At 45.8% G+C, this 15593-nt stretch overlaps 1 protein-coding gene across 1 annotated transcript in view; it reads left to right on the forward strand.

The window, feature by feature from the left end:
- CIBAR1 (CBY1 interacting BAR domain containing 1) overlaps positions 1 to 15593 on the forward strand; it is a 55016-nt gene that overhangs the window by 36816 nt on the left and 2607 nt on the right. Inside the window, exons 7-8 of the mRNA XM_077493023.1 lie at positions 4464 to 4577; positions 4704 to 4808. Coding sequence (XP_077349149.1) covers positions 4464 to 4577; positions 4704 to 4808 — 219 coding nt within the window. The remainder of the gene's footprint in view (positions 1 to 4463; positions 4578 to 4703; positions 4809 to 15593) is intronic.

The raw sequence follows: 15593 nt of genomic DNA on the forward strand, positions 1-15593 counted from the left end.
AGGAAAAGTTGTGTTCTATTTTACTAAAACTCAATGCACAGGGCAGCCTTTACATCTTCTGGCGAGGAGTATGCAGTTGATAAGCCTGGTCACGTAGTTGAAGATTGGGCGAGAGTGTCTAATCTGGGTCAGGTTTGTAGTAGGGCTGAAACAACTAATCGATTAATCGACAACGAATCGATTATGAAATTAATCGATTACTATTTTCATAATCGATTAATCGGTCAGTAACAAAATGGGGTTAAAGTTAATGAGTCTGATATTTACTAGATTGACCCTTTAATAGTATATCTCTCCTCTAATAGTATATACACTATATCTCCTCTAATAGTATATACACTATATCTCCTCTAATAGTATATACACTATATCATTCCTCAAATAGTATATACAGTATATCTCTTCTAATAGTTCATACAGTATATCTCCTCTAATCGTATATGCAGTATATATCCCCTCTAATAGTATATACATTATATCTCTCATCTAATAGTATATACAGTATATAGCCTCTAATAGTATATACAGTATATCTCTTCTAATAGTGTATATACAGTGTCTCTCCTCTAATAGTATATAGCCTCTAATAGTATATATCTTCTAATAGTACCAGTATATACAGTATCTCTCTCCTCTAATAGTTTATACAGTATATCCCCTCTTATTAGTATATGCATTATATCTCTCCTCTAATAGTATATACAGTATATAGCCTCTAATAATATATATGGTATATCTCTTCTAATAGTATATACAGTATATCTCTCCTCTAATAGTATATAGCCTCTAATAGTATATACAGTATCTCTCTCCTCTAATAGTATATACAGTATATATCCCCTCTAATATATATCTATATATATATCTATCTATCTATCTATCTATCTATCTATCTATATCTCTCTTCTGTCTGTTATTCTCAGAGTGGATTAGATATTTTGCTCCCTAAACATATAGTTGGTTATTTATATTTACTACTGCATATAGATATTTAAGAATAAATTGCCTTTTTTTTAAACTTTACATATTAACTAAATTATACACCACACTTTTTTTTTTTTTTATGGATATTAACCGATTAATCGAAACAATAATCAGCCAACTAATCGATTATGAAAATAATTGTTAGTTGCAGCCCTAGTTTGTAGTAAACTAAGGCCATTTCCCCCATTTTTATCTTTGAGTATGCTGCCACCCTTCATAGGTAGAGCTTCAAAATGTATACACTATACATGCCCTGCACAAGCAAAGTACATTATCTTCCATTAAATGGTACCAATGTTTATTGCACAGGGTATGCCAATTCCATGCCTTCATTTTTGTTGTAATATCTTTTAAACATGAATCTCCCAAAATATACTTGAAATATGGGGTATTTTTCGATCTCCCCTATTTATTATAAATATTATCTTGTTTATTCCTATTGTTAGCTAGTCTATCAAAGCTCTGATAAGTTTAATGATATAATAATGTTGGCTATAGAAATAAACACACTGCTTTAAATGAGCAAGGCTCTCTTATTTACAAAGAAAGTAGAAATGCTAACAAAACACTAAAAGAGATTTCCACTGTTGAGCTACAACAGGTGATCAACACTTTAAAACCGGGGAAAAGCCTGGGCCCAGACGGCTACTCTTCCATTTATTACAAAACCTTCCCCAACACACTGACCGAACTGCTTAGAAACCCTTTAATTCAATATCTAATCCTCGCCCAATCCTGCCTGAATTTCTTGCCACACACATCGCGGTTATACCAAAACCTAATAAAGACAACGCAGACTGTGCCAGTTCAAGGCCTATTTCTCTTTTAGAGAAATAGACCTGAAGCTGATGGCCAAAATCCTGGCAAACCGGCTTAGACCACATCTAGACCGTATCATTGGGTCTGAACAAGTCGGCTTTATGCCAGGCAGAGAAGCTAGGGTCAATATTATCAAGGCTTTCCTTCTCACACATGACACCCGGACTCTGAAAATCGAAGGGCTTCTCCTGTCTGTGGATGCAGAGCAGGCCTTTGATAGAGTTGCTTGGGACTTCATGTTTGCAACATGCAAACACAGGACTGAATCCCCACATGATGGCCTGGATTGGGGCGCTCTATCAGAAACCCTTAGCTAAAGTAAAGATCAACGGTACACTCTCAGAAATAATAGACATTTTAAACGGCACAAGACAAGGTTGCCCACTGTCGCCTATGCTCTTCATACTGACCTTAGAACCCTTCATTAGGCCAATCAATGGCGACAGCTCGGTGAAGGGCATTCCCCTCCTTAACAAAACATGCAAAACTGTACCATATGCGGATGACCTTCTTTTCTTTATCACAGAACCACACACACTACCCTACCCAAACTTTTAAAAGCCTTCGCTCACTATGGCTTGATCTCCAACCTCAAGATAAATTTAACCAAGTCAGAAGCAATAAATATCAATCTGGCCAGGACACGAGAAAACTGCCCCTTTTTTTTAAACGTGAAGAGACAGCTCTAAAATACCTGGGAATTTGGCTGACCCCAAAAATCTCACGAACCCCAGACACATGTTTTTGAAATGTGGCAAGGGCACCCTTGTACACATCTGGTGGCATTGCCCTTCCCCGGCCCCCTATTGGAGCAAGGTCAGAGAGCAGATAAATCTAATCGCTGAGACCACGATGGAACTCTGTGCTGTCTGCTCCACATCTCGAACTTCATGCTTGAGATATAAAAACTCTCTAACAAAGCACCTGCTAAACGCTGATACCTGCCCTTTGGAGAGCCATTCGAGTACCTTTTATCTCGGACTGGTCAACACGAGTGGCTGAACTGTGTGAAATTGAAGACACATTAGCTGAAGCCATGGACAAAGTCGACAGGTTCCACAAAACCTGGTCACCCTGGTTTGCTTTCTGCTACTCTGATGGGTACCAAGAGCTGAAATCGGGATGTTCATTGATCCGAACCTCCCCCATCTGATTTCCCTACTCTCGCCCCCCCCCCCCCCCTTTTCTTTCACCTCCTTTGCTATTATGTGCACTTTTAGCTCTATATGTATAGAGAATCTCAAATATATCTGAACAAATAACTCTGCAAATAGTATACTTTGATTTTATGCCAGGTTTTCCTGGACAGTAGATCTATCTGATGAGCACATAGTAGCTCTGGGCTACTCTTGTGGCTGGATACTGCTCTGCCATTTGAGATTTCTTAATAACAGGATAACGCCACAAGCTACAACAGCTAACAGCTGAAACCCCTGTTATCTATACATGTTATCTGTATTTTGTATTGCAACTACATATTTTCTCAAACTTTACATGTAAAAAAAAAGCACTAAAAGAATTATACAGAGCATATAACACAAAAGAGCAGGGATGATACAATACTGTCCTTCCTATCAGGTTCTGTATGCTGGCATGGCTGATCATTACTTTTTAAGGCTCATTCAGACACCACCCAAACAAACGCCCTCTGCCCGCCTGTCTGGTCCCCTGTCCAAGGAAAAAAAACGCATAAGTGGCCGTCCTTCCTAATCACCAGGAAGTTAGAGGGATTCCACTGGAAGCCAAAAATATTAAAAGCCAGCAGCTATAAATACTACAGCTGCTGACTTTTAATAAATGGACACTCGCCTGTCTCAGGGTCCAGCGATGTCGGCAGCCGAGACTGATCGGTCGGCTTTCGGCTGCTGCCGCCGCCATTCTCGGTGAGGGAATCAGGAAGTGAAGCATTGCGGCATTACTGCGCATGCGCGACTTTCACAGCGCAATGGGAATGGTCTGCGCTGTCTCTGGGACCCGTGAGTGTCCCAGCAGACAGCGTGGCGGGACAGGAGGAGGCCTAGACTCCCATTGGAGTCTATGCCCGGAAATGGGTGCAAATACCTGTCTTAGACAGGTATCTGCACCCCCCTCCCCCCTGAAAGGTGCCAGCTGTGACACCGGAGGGGGGGAGGGTTCCGATGAGCGGAAGTTCCACTTTAGGGTGGAACCCTGCTTTAATTCTTCTACTGCCCATCTTCCAGGAAGCATGCTGTAGTCTCCACTAGGGGCAGCATTAGTCTATGAACCACTGTTTGATGCAGGTTAACATTCCAACAGCAACTGGTCTGAAGCTTTGTTTGCAGTCATGGTAATTGGGCACTTTACTCTTCATTACACTAAGTGGTTTAAAGCAAAACTCTCCTATCCCCTACTCCACCACCAGGGGGAGTATGCGTGACTCCTTCTTTCTTCTAGATGGAGGTTCTAATATGCATTCTTCAGTTACATTTACCTGCTGGGTAAACCTGCTGTACTGACATCCCAGGCTACCACAACAGTATCCAAGCTAGGTGTAAGCAGATTTCACAGTTCAGAAACATCTTACATTAGAAGAAAAAAAAATGTTGCCTTCCAACAATAATGAAGTACACAGTTTATTTTATATGTTTAATAAAAATGTAGCCTTTGTTATAGTGCTGTCTTTATTCCCTCCTATATAGAAAATATTTGGAGAATTTGTCACTGTCGAAATGGTGTTCCATGCGAAAGCTCTGGAGGTACTGACTGCTGCCTTTCATCATATTGAAGAGATTGATGAGGAGGAGGATTTAGAGGTAACAAAATCTCTTATTTGTTATATAATGATGTTGCAATCTTCTAGCAGAATTATTGATTTTTAAAACAGTTTTTTTCTGCTATTGGGCTTTTTTATATGAATAGTTTTTATCTTTTTCTTTTAGGTTTTCAGAAGTTCTCTACACCCACCAGATTTTCAGTCTCGGCTTGACATTGTACGTGCCAATTCAAAAACGGGATCCATGAAACAAACGTCCTCTTCCTTCACGGTGAGATTTTGAGATGTTGTAATAAACAGGAGTAAAATGTAAATGTACTGTAGTGATTTGTTCTGATATGTCTAATGGATCTATCACCACCTTCTCCCCCTTTTTTTTTAAACTTGTTTTATTGAAAATATACACGTACACATTAAGGGCAAGGGTATGGCAGAATGTCATCACACATGTGATGGAAAAAGCTGCACATTATTTGAAATTTGTAAAAAATATTTGATAAGTTTTTCTTTGTCGGCTATAGTAAGTCAAATCTGACAGTTTTAATAAACTACTTTCGGGATGGAACTATAGAAGCTGCCATCATTTACTTGTTTTGGGAGGTGAAAGCTGGGCTGTCACTCTTCACTTTATTTTATTACTTTGCAAGTACTTGACCCAGAACCAGTATGTTGCCAGTGAAGTGTTAGAAAACACTAGATTAACACTGCAAGCCTCAGAGGTGCAATTTTTAAGACAAGCTGGCATTAACTATAGCCATATTTCTGATGGTTCATGTTAATGTGTATGCAAAGGCAAATTTTTATTTTGTGTTTTGGATAGTGTAAATAAGGGGTCAGACCATTTTGTGTCAAGGGTGTTTTCTCTTATATTCACCGACCGACACAGCTCCTCTCTTAGCCATTGGATTGTTATGCCCACCACTCGGAGAATACTAGGCATTAGTTATATAACACTCAGAACTCTTTAGTTCTGCCCACGAGGCGGCCTCTTGGGCAACAACCCTCCAGCTTGCCATGCAGTCATTAGTTTTCTTTTGCTTAGTGAAGAAGGACCTAGGAACCCTGTGGGCCCATCGGTCCATGCTTTTTTTCTGCAGAAGCGTGACTTTTTGCGCAAGATGATTGATCCTGTGATCTGCTATCAACAGCCGGCTGGGTGACAGGCTGGATACTCTTATCCTTGTAGTCTCCCCAGTCCAGCCATCGAGCGTGGGCAGGCCGCAACTATGCGCTAGGCAGGCCACGACGAAACCTCAGCTCCAGAGGTGGTCGGTGAGCTTTTATGCTCCGGGGCATACATATGACCGGGCTACTGATGTCTGCGTCACAGTATGCCCGGCCAGCAGCCACCCTGTACTGATCAGTGAGTGGGTCTGTGATGGAATGTCTCCCAGCTCTTCAGAACTGGTAATTACAGCTCTCCCTGCCTCAGCGGGGCTGAGCAGCTGGGCATTCCTTGGGAGGTCGATTCGGGGGGGTCCCTTGCCTCCCTCTCTTCTCTCCCTGTCCCCCTCCTCCTCCCCCCCTTCCATCTGGGGATGCTGCTGAGCGGTGTGTGTGTGTCTATGAAGGGGCTCTCTGGGGGGGGCTTTCACCTTGGGGGGGGGTTGCGCTGGCTAGCTGTGTCCTGGGTCCTGTCCTTCATGCCCCTGGAAGGTGTCTGAGGCCATGCTGCTGTCCTGTGCAGCGCTGTGCTCACCGCCATTGTTTTCTCCCTGTACCTCATGGAGCTGCCTTTGGCGGCCATTTTAGGTGTGGGCAAGGGCAGCATGCTCTCCTGGGCTTCAGCGGCCATTTTCCTGGTGATTATTCCTATACAGGACACCGGCGGCCATTTTCTTGAAGCCTGAACACGTTTTTTAGTGTTCTCTAGCGGCAGCATGTGCTCCTGTGATCTCACCGCCATTTTCCCTGTGTTTTATGTCCTTGTGCTGGGCGGCCATTTTCTCGAAGCCTGAGCACACTTCAGAGCGGCTTTAGCGCCATTTGCAGCTGCTTCCTCCAACACAGCACTGTTTCCTCTGTACCTGGGAGCCAACAGGGACTACAGGCACTAGCTGCTGGATCGCGCAGAACTCCTCAGGGTGGTGAGTCTGGAGGGAAAGAGCCCCTCAGCCAGCGGCAGTAAGGAGGGTGGGACTGTCACTGTCCTAAGTCCCCTTTGGGTGGCAGACAGGATAGGGTCAGCATGGTTTCAGAAACTGGTGGTTCTTCCCCTGAAATCCAGGCAATTGCAACAGGATCGCCTGCAGACTGCGCAGCGCCCGTGGACACCCTGGCGGCGGTGCTCAATTCGTTCGTTGCCAAGATGGAGGCAGCATGTGGGCAAAAGGGTGCAAAAAATCGGCCCCTGACCCCCACCCTCTGGGGAGAGCTCTGATACAGACTTGGGTCCTGCTGAGGCTGGTGACCCCTACTCTGTCTTGTCAGATGACGCTGACCAGAACCATTCGGACAGAACCCTCTGCTGATGTATTGCTCCCCTTTGGGTCCCGCAAGCCAGCCCGTTCACCTAAGGTGTTCCCGTATCTGACTTATTTTGACAAATTCATTTACAAGGAATAGGGTCGCCTGCAATGGACCTTTTCGGTCCCCAAATCCATGGCGGTGCGTTACCCCTTTGAGGAAAGCCTACTCAAGAAGTGGTCGGCTCCTCCGGTCGTGGACCCCCCAGTATCCAGGTTAAATAAAGTAACTACGATCCCGGTAGAGGGGACTCCTGCATTTAAGGATTCCACGGACAGGAAGGCCGAGGCAGTGGCTCGTTCCTTGTTTACCGTTGTGGGGTCAGCCGTGCGACCAGTACTGGCATCCACACTTGTGCCGCAGACACTGACTGAGTGGGCAAAACTGTTGCACCTCGAATTGGGAGAGCAACAGGCTTCTCCTGTCTGCATGGAACTAGCAGACCAACTAGTGCAAGGCCTTAAGTAAGTTTGTGACGTGGCGCTGGATACTCTCCCTCTGTTACCCAGGGCTTCAGTGTTGGCAGTGGTGCTGAGGCGCCTGATTTGGTTAAAATGTTGGTCTGCTGACCAGGCATCCAAAAAAAGCCCTGACTGATCTTCCCTTCCTTTGGATGACATTATTAAATGCCACTGGTGGCAAGAGTACCCTACTCCCACAGACCAGGAAGGCTAAGGAGCCACGCCGTAGGCAAGGGCCCTCTTTTTTCCGCTCACAAACGGCTTTTTCATCTGCCCAGAGCTTCTGCTAAACATCCCTGGCCCGACAGGGCGACCACGGAAGGACAAAAACATCCCTGGAACGGCAAACCTAACAAGCCTGCGAACAAAAGTGCTACCACATGAAGGTTTGCCATGTCTCGCATGGGGGGTCGCCATCGGGAGTTTTGCAGCCCGGTGGTCCTCTCAGCTATCCGACCAATGGGTCTGCGATCTGATTTCCTCAGGCTACAGGATAGTTTCTCTTGGACCCCAAACAGATTCTTCCCCTCCAGCATCCCCATATCCCCGGCTCGCTGGGAGGCCCTCTTGGGGGCAGTAAGGGACCTGCTGAGTTGCAGGGTGGTTGCACCGGTTCCGGAATCGGAACGTTTCCAGGGATTCTACTCAAATCTGTTTGTAGTTCCCAAGAAGGAAGGGGTACGTCCAATCTTGGAGACCTAAAAGCCCTCAATCACTTTGTGAAAGTGCAGAGGTTTAGAATGAAATCGGTTCACTCATTAGTCGCTGCACTCCATCAAGGGGGACCCCCTGGTGTCCTTGGACATCCAGGATGGGTACCGGCACCATATGCCTTTGGCATCAACATTTTCTGCGCTTTGCAGTCGGGGAAGCCCACTACCAGTTTGTGGCTCTTCCTTTTGTTCTGGCATCAGAAGCCCCCCCCCCCCCCCCCCCCGAGTCTTTACCAAGGTATTGGCTCCAGTTTTGGCGTTGTTGCGGCAATGTGGGATCGTGATCGTGGCCCTCCTGAGGGCTTCTTCTCTGCCTCAGAATTAGAGGAGGATGTGGCGATCACCATGCAGACCCTGCAAGAATTTAGGTGGCTGTTGAACCTAAAGAAATCTGTGATTGTACCAACCCAGCGTCTGGAGTACTTGGGCTTGCTGCTGGACTCCAGGGAAACGAGAGTTTTTCTCCCTTCAGACAAACTCCAGACTCTCAGATCCGTGGTAAAACTGCTGAGGGACCGCAAGTGGTCATCGCTCCGCTTCTGCATACGAGTCTTGGGACTCATGGTAGCCTCCTTCGAGACAGTACCATATACCCAGTTCCACACCAGAGTCCTGCAGAAGGAGATCTTGACAAAATGGGACAAATCTCAGTTGTCCTTGGATCGACAGATCCAGGTGAGCCAGTCAGTCAGAGATTCACTGATCTGGTGGCTGAGGTCGCCGGTGATTCAGTCCGGGAAGTCGTTCCTACCTCTGAAGTGGACAGTGATCACAACTGATGACAGTTTATCCAGCTGGGGTGGAGTGATGGGGGTTCAGTCGGCTCGGGGCCTCTGGTCGGTGGAAGAATCCAAGTTGCCGATCAATCTGCTTGAACTAAGAGCAATCAGGCTGGTCGATGAGACTTCAGGGGTCAGTCAGACAACTCCACGGCTGTGGCATACATCAATCACCAAGGGGGAACAAGAAGCTCAGCCACCGCACGGGAGGTCGCTCACATACTTCTGTGGGCAGAGCAACACATACCGGTCCTGTCGGCCATTTACATCATGGGAGTGGAGAACTGGCAGGTAAACGATGAGTTGCCAGATGCCGCACCCAGGAGAATGGTCATTGCATCTGCAGAGTGGAAGTCGAGGGGATCCCAGTAATACTGATTGCCCCAGATTGGCCTCCGCGTCCTTGGTACGCAGACCTAGTGCGCCTGGTGGTGGACACCCCATGGCGACTGCCATTACGAGAGGACCTTCTGTCTCAATGTCCGATTCCCCATCCTGCTTTACCATCGCTGGCTTTAACGGCATGGCTATTGAGAGCCAGGTGTTGAGGAACCGGGGTCTGTGACTCTGTGATCCCAACTATGTTGAGGGCGCGGAAATATTCTTCTCGGAAGATATATCATCGTACCTGGAAGGCTTGCATCTCCATGTGTGAGGAAAAAGGATAGGATCCTGCTGTTTCTTCAGCAAGGAGTAGACCAGAAATTGGCGTTAAGCACCATTTAAGGGGCAAATATCAGCCTTGGCTGTCTTTTTTTTTTTTTTTTTATAGCTACCCATGTCTTCTCACTCATTAGTGACCTTTGTTCAGGGGGTACGACATATAGTCCCTCCGATGCGTCCACCCTTACCCCCGTGGGATTTGAACCTGGTGTTATCGGCACTTCAAAAACCGCCGTTTGAAAATATCAGGGAGATTCCCCTGTTGACTCTTTCTCAGAAAGTGGTCTTTCTAGTGGCCATCACATCGGCCAGGAGGGTTTCAGAACTGGCGGCTTTGTCCTGCAAGTCGCCTTATCTGGTTATCCACAAGGATAAGGCGGTGTTGCGTCCACAGCCGTCTTTTCTACCGAAAGTGGTCTCAGCTTTTCATATCAATGAGGACATTGTATTACCATCTCTGTGTCCTAAGCCGAAGCCCCCTAATGAAGTGGCCCTTCACTCTCTGGACGTGGTTCGGGCTCTAAAGGTGTATTTGTCTGCCACTGCTCCATTTCGGAAGTCCGACTCGTTTGTTTGTTTGTTTCGGGTGGCTGGTCCCAAGAAAGGCATGGCGGTCTCGTCAGCCACCATTTCCAGGTGGATCAGACAGATTGTAGTACAAGCCTAGGCCTTGAAGGGGCAGGTGCCCCCCTTTCTGGTCACGGCCACTCCACAAGGGCAATCGGAACATCTTGGGCCTTCTGACACCAAGCGTCTGTCACTCAGGTGTGTAAAGCAGCGACCTGGTCATCTGCCCACATGTTTACCAAGTACTACAAGGTAGACGTGCATCGGCTGATGCCTGTTTTGGCGGCAACGTTTTGCAGGCGGCCGTATAGTTGCAATTGAATATGCAATATATTTTTCTTTTTTCCTGGTTTTTCAATTAAAAATGCAGTACAGTTAAGTTAATGCGCTGTTGCATTACATACCGCAGTTTTGGTGCGGTTGTGGGTAGTCACTCCTGTTGAGGGTATTGGTTTTGTGGTGGATCTCTCCATGCACTGTTTTTTTTTTTTTTGTTTTTTTTATTTGTTTTTTTGTGGGTAAAGTTTCACTAGTTCCCACTTTCCATGGTGGATGACGTTTTTATGCTGTTTTCCCGCCCCTCGTTTGGCACTGCTTGGGGACGTCCCAATGGCTGAGAGGAGCTGTGTCGGTCGGTGAATATAAGAGAAAATAGGATTTTTTTGTACTTGCCGTAAAAAAATATTTTCTCTGTAATTCACCGACCGACACAGCACCCGCCCCTCCTTTTTCTCTTTACGTTATACTGCTTGTTGACGTACTGATGACTGAATGGCAGGCTGGAGGGTTGTTGCCCAAGGGACCGCCCCCTGGGCAGAACTAAAGAGTTCTGAGTGTTCAACAACTAATGCCTAGTATCAGGGGTTGACAAATTTGCTTTGAATTTAGGAGCCAGTTAAAGTTAGGAGCCAGTTTTTTTTTTCAGCTCCCGGGGTAAGGCCACTCATTTTCACCCCCTATCCCTAACTCACAATGGAGCACCCAGTCAATAACTCCATTGAAAAGCTGTTACATCAGGGGTATGGGCTGACCAGAAAGAGTAAGGCTGGCAACAGATTGAACTGGCTGGCACTGCCAGGTGGCACTGGTTGCCACTGGAAGGCACGTGGAACTGCCAGATGGCACCGACAGGTAACACTAGTTGGCATTGGCAGGTGACACTGGTTTGGAACTGGCAGGTGACACTGGTTTGGAACTGGCAGGTGACACTGGTTTGGAACTGGCAGGTGACACTGGTTTGAAACTGGCAGGTGACACTGGTTTGGAACTGGCAGGTGACACTGGTTTGAAACTGGCAGGTGGCACTATTGGCACTGGCAGGTGGCCCTGGTTGGCGATGGCACTAGTTGTCACTGGCAGATGGCACTGATTGGCGGTGGCACTGGTTGGTGTTGGCAGGTGGCACTGGTTGGCGGTGGCAGGTGGCACTGGTTGGTGGTGGCATTGGTAGGCGGTGGCAGGTGGCACTGGTTGGCGGTGGCACTGATTGGCGGTGGCAGGTGGCACTGGCAGGTGGCACTGATTGGCACTGGGTGGTGGCAGGTGGCACTGGGTGGTGGTTGCAGGTGGTATTGATTGGCGGTGGCACTGGTTGGCACTAGCAGGTGGCACTGATTGGCGGTGGCAGGTGGCACTGATTGGCGGTGGCAGGTGGCACTGGTTGGTGGCAGGTGGTATTGATTGGAGGTTGCACTGGTTGGCACTGATTGGTGGCAGGTGGCACTGATTGGCACTGGCAGGTTTCACACAGAGCACTCTGTTACTGAAATGTAACAGAGGAGCTGGCGGGACCCTGCCGGGGTGTGAAACTGACAAGTAACAGAGAGGTGGATATGTCAGATTTCAGCCTGATGTCGGGGTGGGCGGGACCCGGCCGGGGTGGGCGGGACTCAGCAGCTATCAAACACCAGCCAACGATTGGGCTGCTTAAGAAAAGGGGCGGGCCACATACACGTAGCGGCCCGCCCAGATCCCATTGGCTGGTGTTTGATAGCTTGCTGGGTCCCGCCCCCACCCCGGCCGGGTCCCGCCCACCCTGACATCAGGCTGACAGATCCTCCTCTCTCCATTGCGTGTCAGTTTCACACACAGCGCGGTGCTGCAGAGTGTGAAGGAGGGAGGAGGACGGCAGTCAGTGTTAATGCTGCTGCATGTCTGGGGCATCGATAGTGAGTGGGCTGGTGGCAGCTTAGGCGCCAGGTCGCGATTTCTGGTCGCATTGGCGACCTGGCACCTGGGGTTTGTCGAGCCCTGCCTAGTATTCTCCTAGTTGTGGGCATAACAACCCAATGGTTAAGGGGGGAGCTGTGTCGGTTGGTGAATTACATAGAAAAGGATTTTATGGGGAGTACAAAAAATCCTCTTTTTTTTTTTTTTCTTTTTTTTGGATATCCATGTCCCTGTTTGGAAGATCCACCCTCCTACTTGTCCTGGTGAGCCTTGTCAAGCATAAGGGGAAGTCAAAAATGTGTTGTCACCAAAGCAAACAGTGTGAACTTCACTTTGTAGAGATTTCTCTAATGTGCTGTTTTGTCTTCAGGAAAAGAAGTGGAGGAAAATCTCCATAGCAGGACACAGAAACCAAAAGGAACCCGATAGGTTTAATCCTTCCCTACTCTTTAAAAAGAAAAATTGCCTTTACATACATTTTAACCACTTGCCATGCATAACCTGTTTATAAATTGCCTGGGTTTCAAGTGGTAAAGCAAGCTCACAGCTGTAGCTGCAACCATAAGCTTGGGATTGTTCTTATTTTTTTTAGTTGGCAAAGGATAATTTTTTTTTATTTTTTATTTCAGCTGGCAACTGGCTTTTCTATTGATCTGGGCAGCTTTAGAATTGCCAGATCACTTTTACTGCAGTTGGAAGTGCCGCCCTCTGTGGTTTCTAGGCTCTCCTGCGGCTGGACCACTGTAAACTAGGTCAGGATGCTGTGCCCCAATCTGCTCTACCACTAATTAACTTGGAAGGGACAATTTTTAAGGCTTGACATATTTGGCATCTATATTTACTCAAAGCATAATATGACCTATGAACTCCTAATATTCCCAGCCTCTCGATGTGTGCCCAATCCCCCCCCCCCCCCATTAGGCACTTTAAAATAGGGAAATACTGTGTATATGAGTTTTTATATATAACACACACACTTGTAATAAGTTTACATACCCTGGCAGAATTTGATTTCTTGGCCATTTTTCAGAGAATATGAATGATAACACAAGAACTTTTCTTTTACTCATGGTTAGTGTTTGGCTGAAGCCATTTATTATCAATCAACTGAATTTAAATGATAATCGCAACAGAAACTACCCAAATGACCCTGATCAAAAATGTACATACTCCAGTTCTTAATACCGTGCATTGCCCCCTTTAACATCAATGACAGCTTGAAGTCTTATGTGGTATTTGAGGATGAGGCTCTTTATCTTCTCGGATGGTAAAGCTGCCCATTCCTCTTGGCAAAAAGCCTCCAGTTCCTGTAAATTCTTGGGCTGTCTTGCATGAACTGCACGTTTTGAGATCTCTCCAGAGTGGCTCAATGATATTAAGATCAGGAGACTGAGATGGCCACTCCAGAACCTTCACTTTATTCTGCTGTAGCCAATGACAGGTGGACTTGGCCTTGCGTTTTGGATCATTGTCATGCTGGAATGTCCAAGTACGTCCCATGTGCAGCTTCCTGCCTGAAGAATGGAAATGTTACTCTAGTCTTTTTTTTTTTTTTTATTATAACATACTGCATTCTTGCCATCAATTTTGACCAAATTTCCTGTGCCTTTGTAGCTCACACATCCCCAAAACATCAGCGATCCACCTCCGTGTTTCACAGTAGGAATGGTGTACCTTTCATCATAGTACATTTGGAGAGGAGTCAACAAGGCCTGTTTATGGTTGTGGCCAAAAACCTAAATTTTGGTCTCTTCATTCCAATTGACTTTGTGCCAGAAGGTTTGAGCCTTGTCTTTGTGCTGTTTGACGTATTGGAAGCAGGATACTTTGTGGCATTTGCGTAATAATAATGCCTTTCTTCTGGCGACTGGACCATGCAGCCCATCTTTTTTCAAGTGCCTCCATATTGTACATCTTCAAACAGCCACACCACATGCTTTCAGAGAGTCCTGTATTTGACCTGAAGTTATTTGTGGGTTTTCCTTTGCATCCCAAACAACTTTCCTGGCAGTTGTGGCTGAAATTTTAGTTCACTTTAGTTCACAAGTTTCCACTTGTCCACTTCTTGATTAGAGTTTGAACACTGCTGATTAACATTCCAAATTCCTTGGATATATTTTTATATCCCTTTCCTGTTTTATACAGTTAAACTACCTTTTCCCGCAGATCCTTTGACAGTTGTTTTGCTTTCCCCATGGCTCAGAATCCAAAAATGTCAGTGCAGCACTGGATGAAAGATGCAAGGGTCTGTCAGTAGTCCAGAAACTCATTGCCTTTTTTTATACACACTAATTACAAGAAAAGGGATCACTTTTTAATAGCCATTCAAACCCCTTTGTGTCAACTTGTGTGCATGTTAGGCCAAAATCACCAGGGTATGTAAACTTTTGATCAGGGTCATTTGGATAGTTTCTGTTGTCGTTATGATTTAAAGAGTAAACACAGTTAACTGATAATAAATGGCTTCACCCAAACACTAAGGCTTAATGTACATGGGTGGGTTTACAACCTCTCCTAAATAATTTAACTTGACAGATGGTAACCCACATTTAAAACCTCTGTTTTATTGCGTTTACATACCGCTTTTAGTCACGTTTAGAAGCATTTGAAGAAAAAATAATATAAATATATATATAGTTTCCAAAATAGCCAAAAATGAGGGGTTTAAGTAATTTTCTAACAAAAAATGCAGATTTGAACGTGTGTGTGTGTGGGGGAAAAAAAATTGCCCAGAGTCATGAAGTGGTCTTAAATTCAAGCAGTATTGTTGGCAAATTAAAAACGGCATAAACCCTTCTGATTAACTTGGTTGCCTGTTTGAGGTGAGTATTTGTTCACTGGGCTTGTAATCTTTTAGGAAATTGGCAGTAATACCATACAGTTGTTATGGTAGAAGTCATAGCTGGATCCATCTGATCATGAAAATCTAACGACACATGTTCTTTCAACCAGAGCGGACCAAGAGCTAATGGCATCTACGTCCTAAAGACACTAAAGCAAAGGCTGAAGTGAACCTGCATATAGACCAAGGGGTATAGCAAATAAGGAGAGGAGCAGCCTTTTGGTGTTCTACAGGCAGGGCATATACCCCATGAGTATTCTGGCTTCCTTTATAGAGATGGGAACTCCACACAGTACAATTATAACTTTTATCAGGTGGTCAATCATGGAAATTCAGTAATTGCCTTTATACACCATTACAAAAGTTCCAGTTTTCCTGCCTAAAGTTTCTGAATAT

Source organism: Lithobates pipiens, unplaced genomic scaffold (assembly GCF_037356315.1).
Source record: "Lithobates pipiens isolate NorthernLeopardFrog02 unplaced genomic scaffold, aLitPip1_a1.2 Scaffold_19, whole genome shotgun sequence".
Taxonomy (NCBI): domain Eukaryota; kingdom Metazoa; phylum Chordata; class Amphibia; order Anura; family Ranidae; genus Lithobates; species Lithobates pipiens.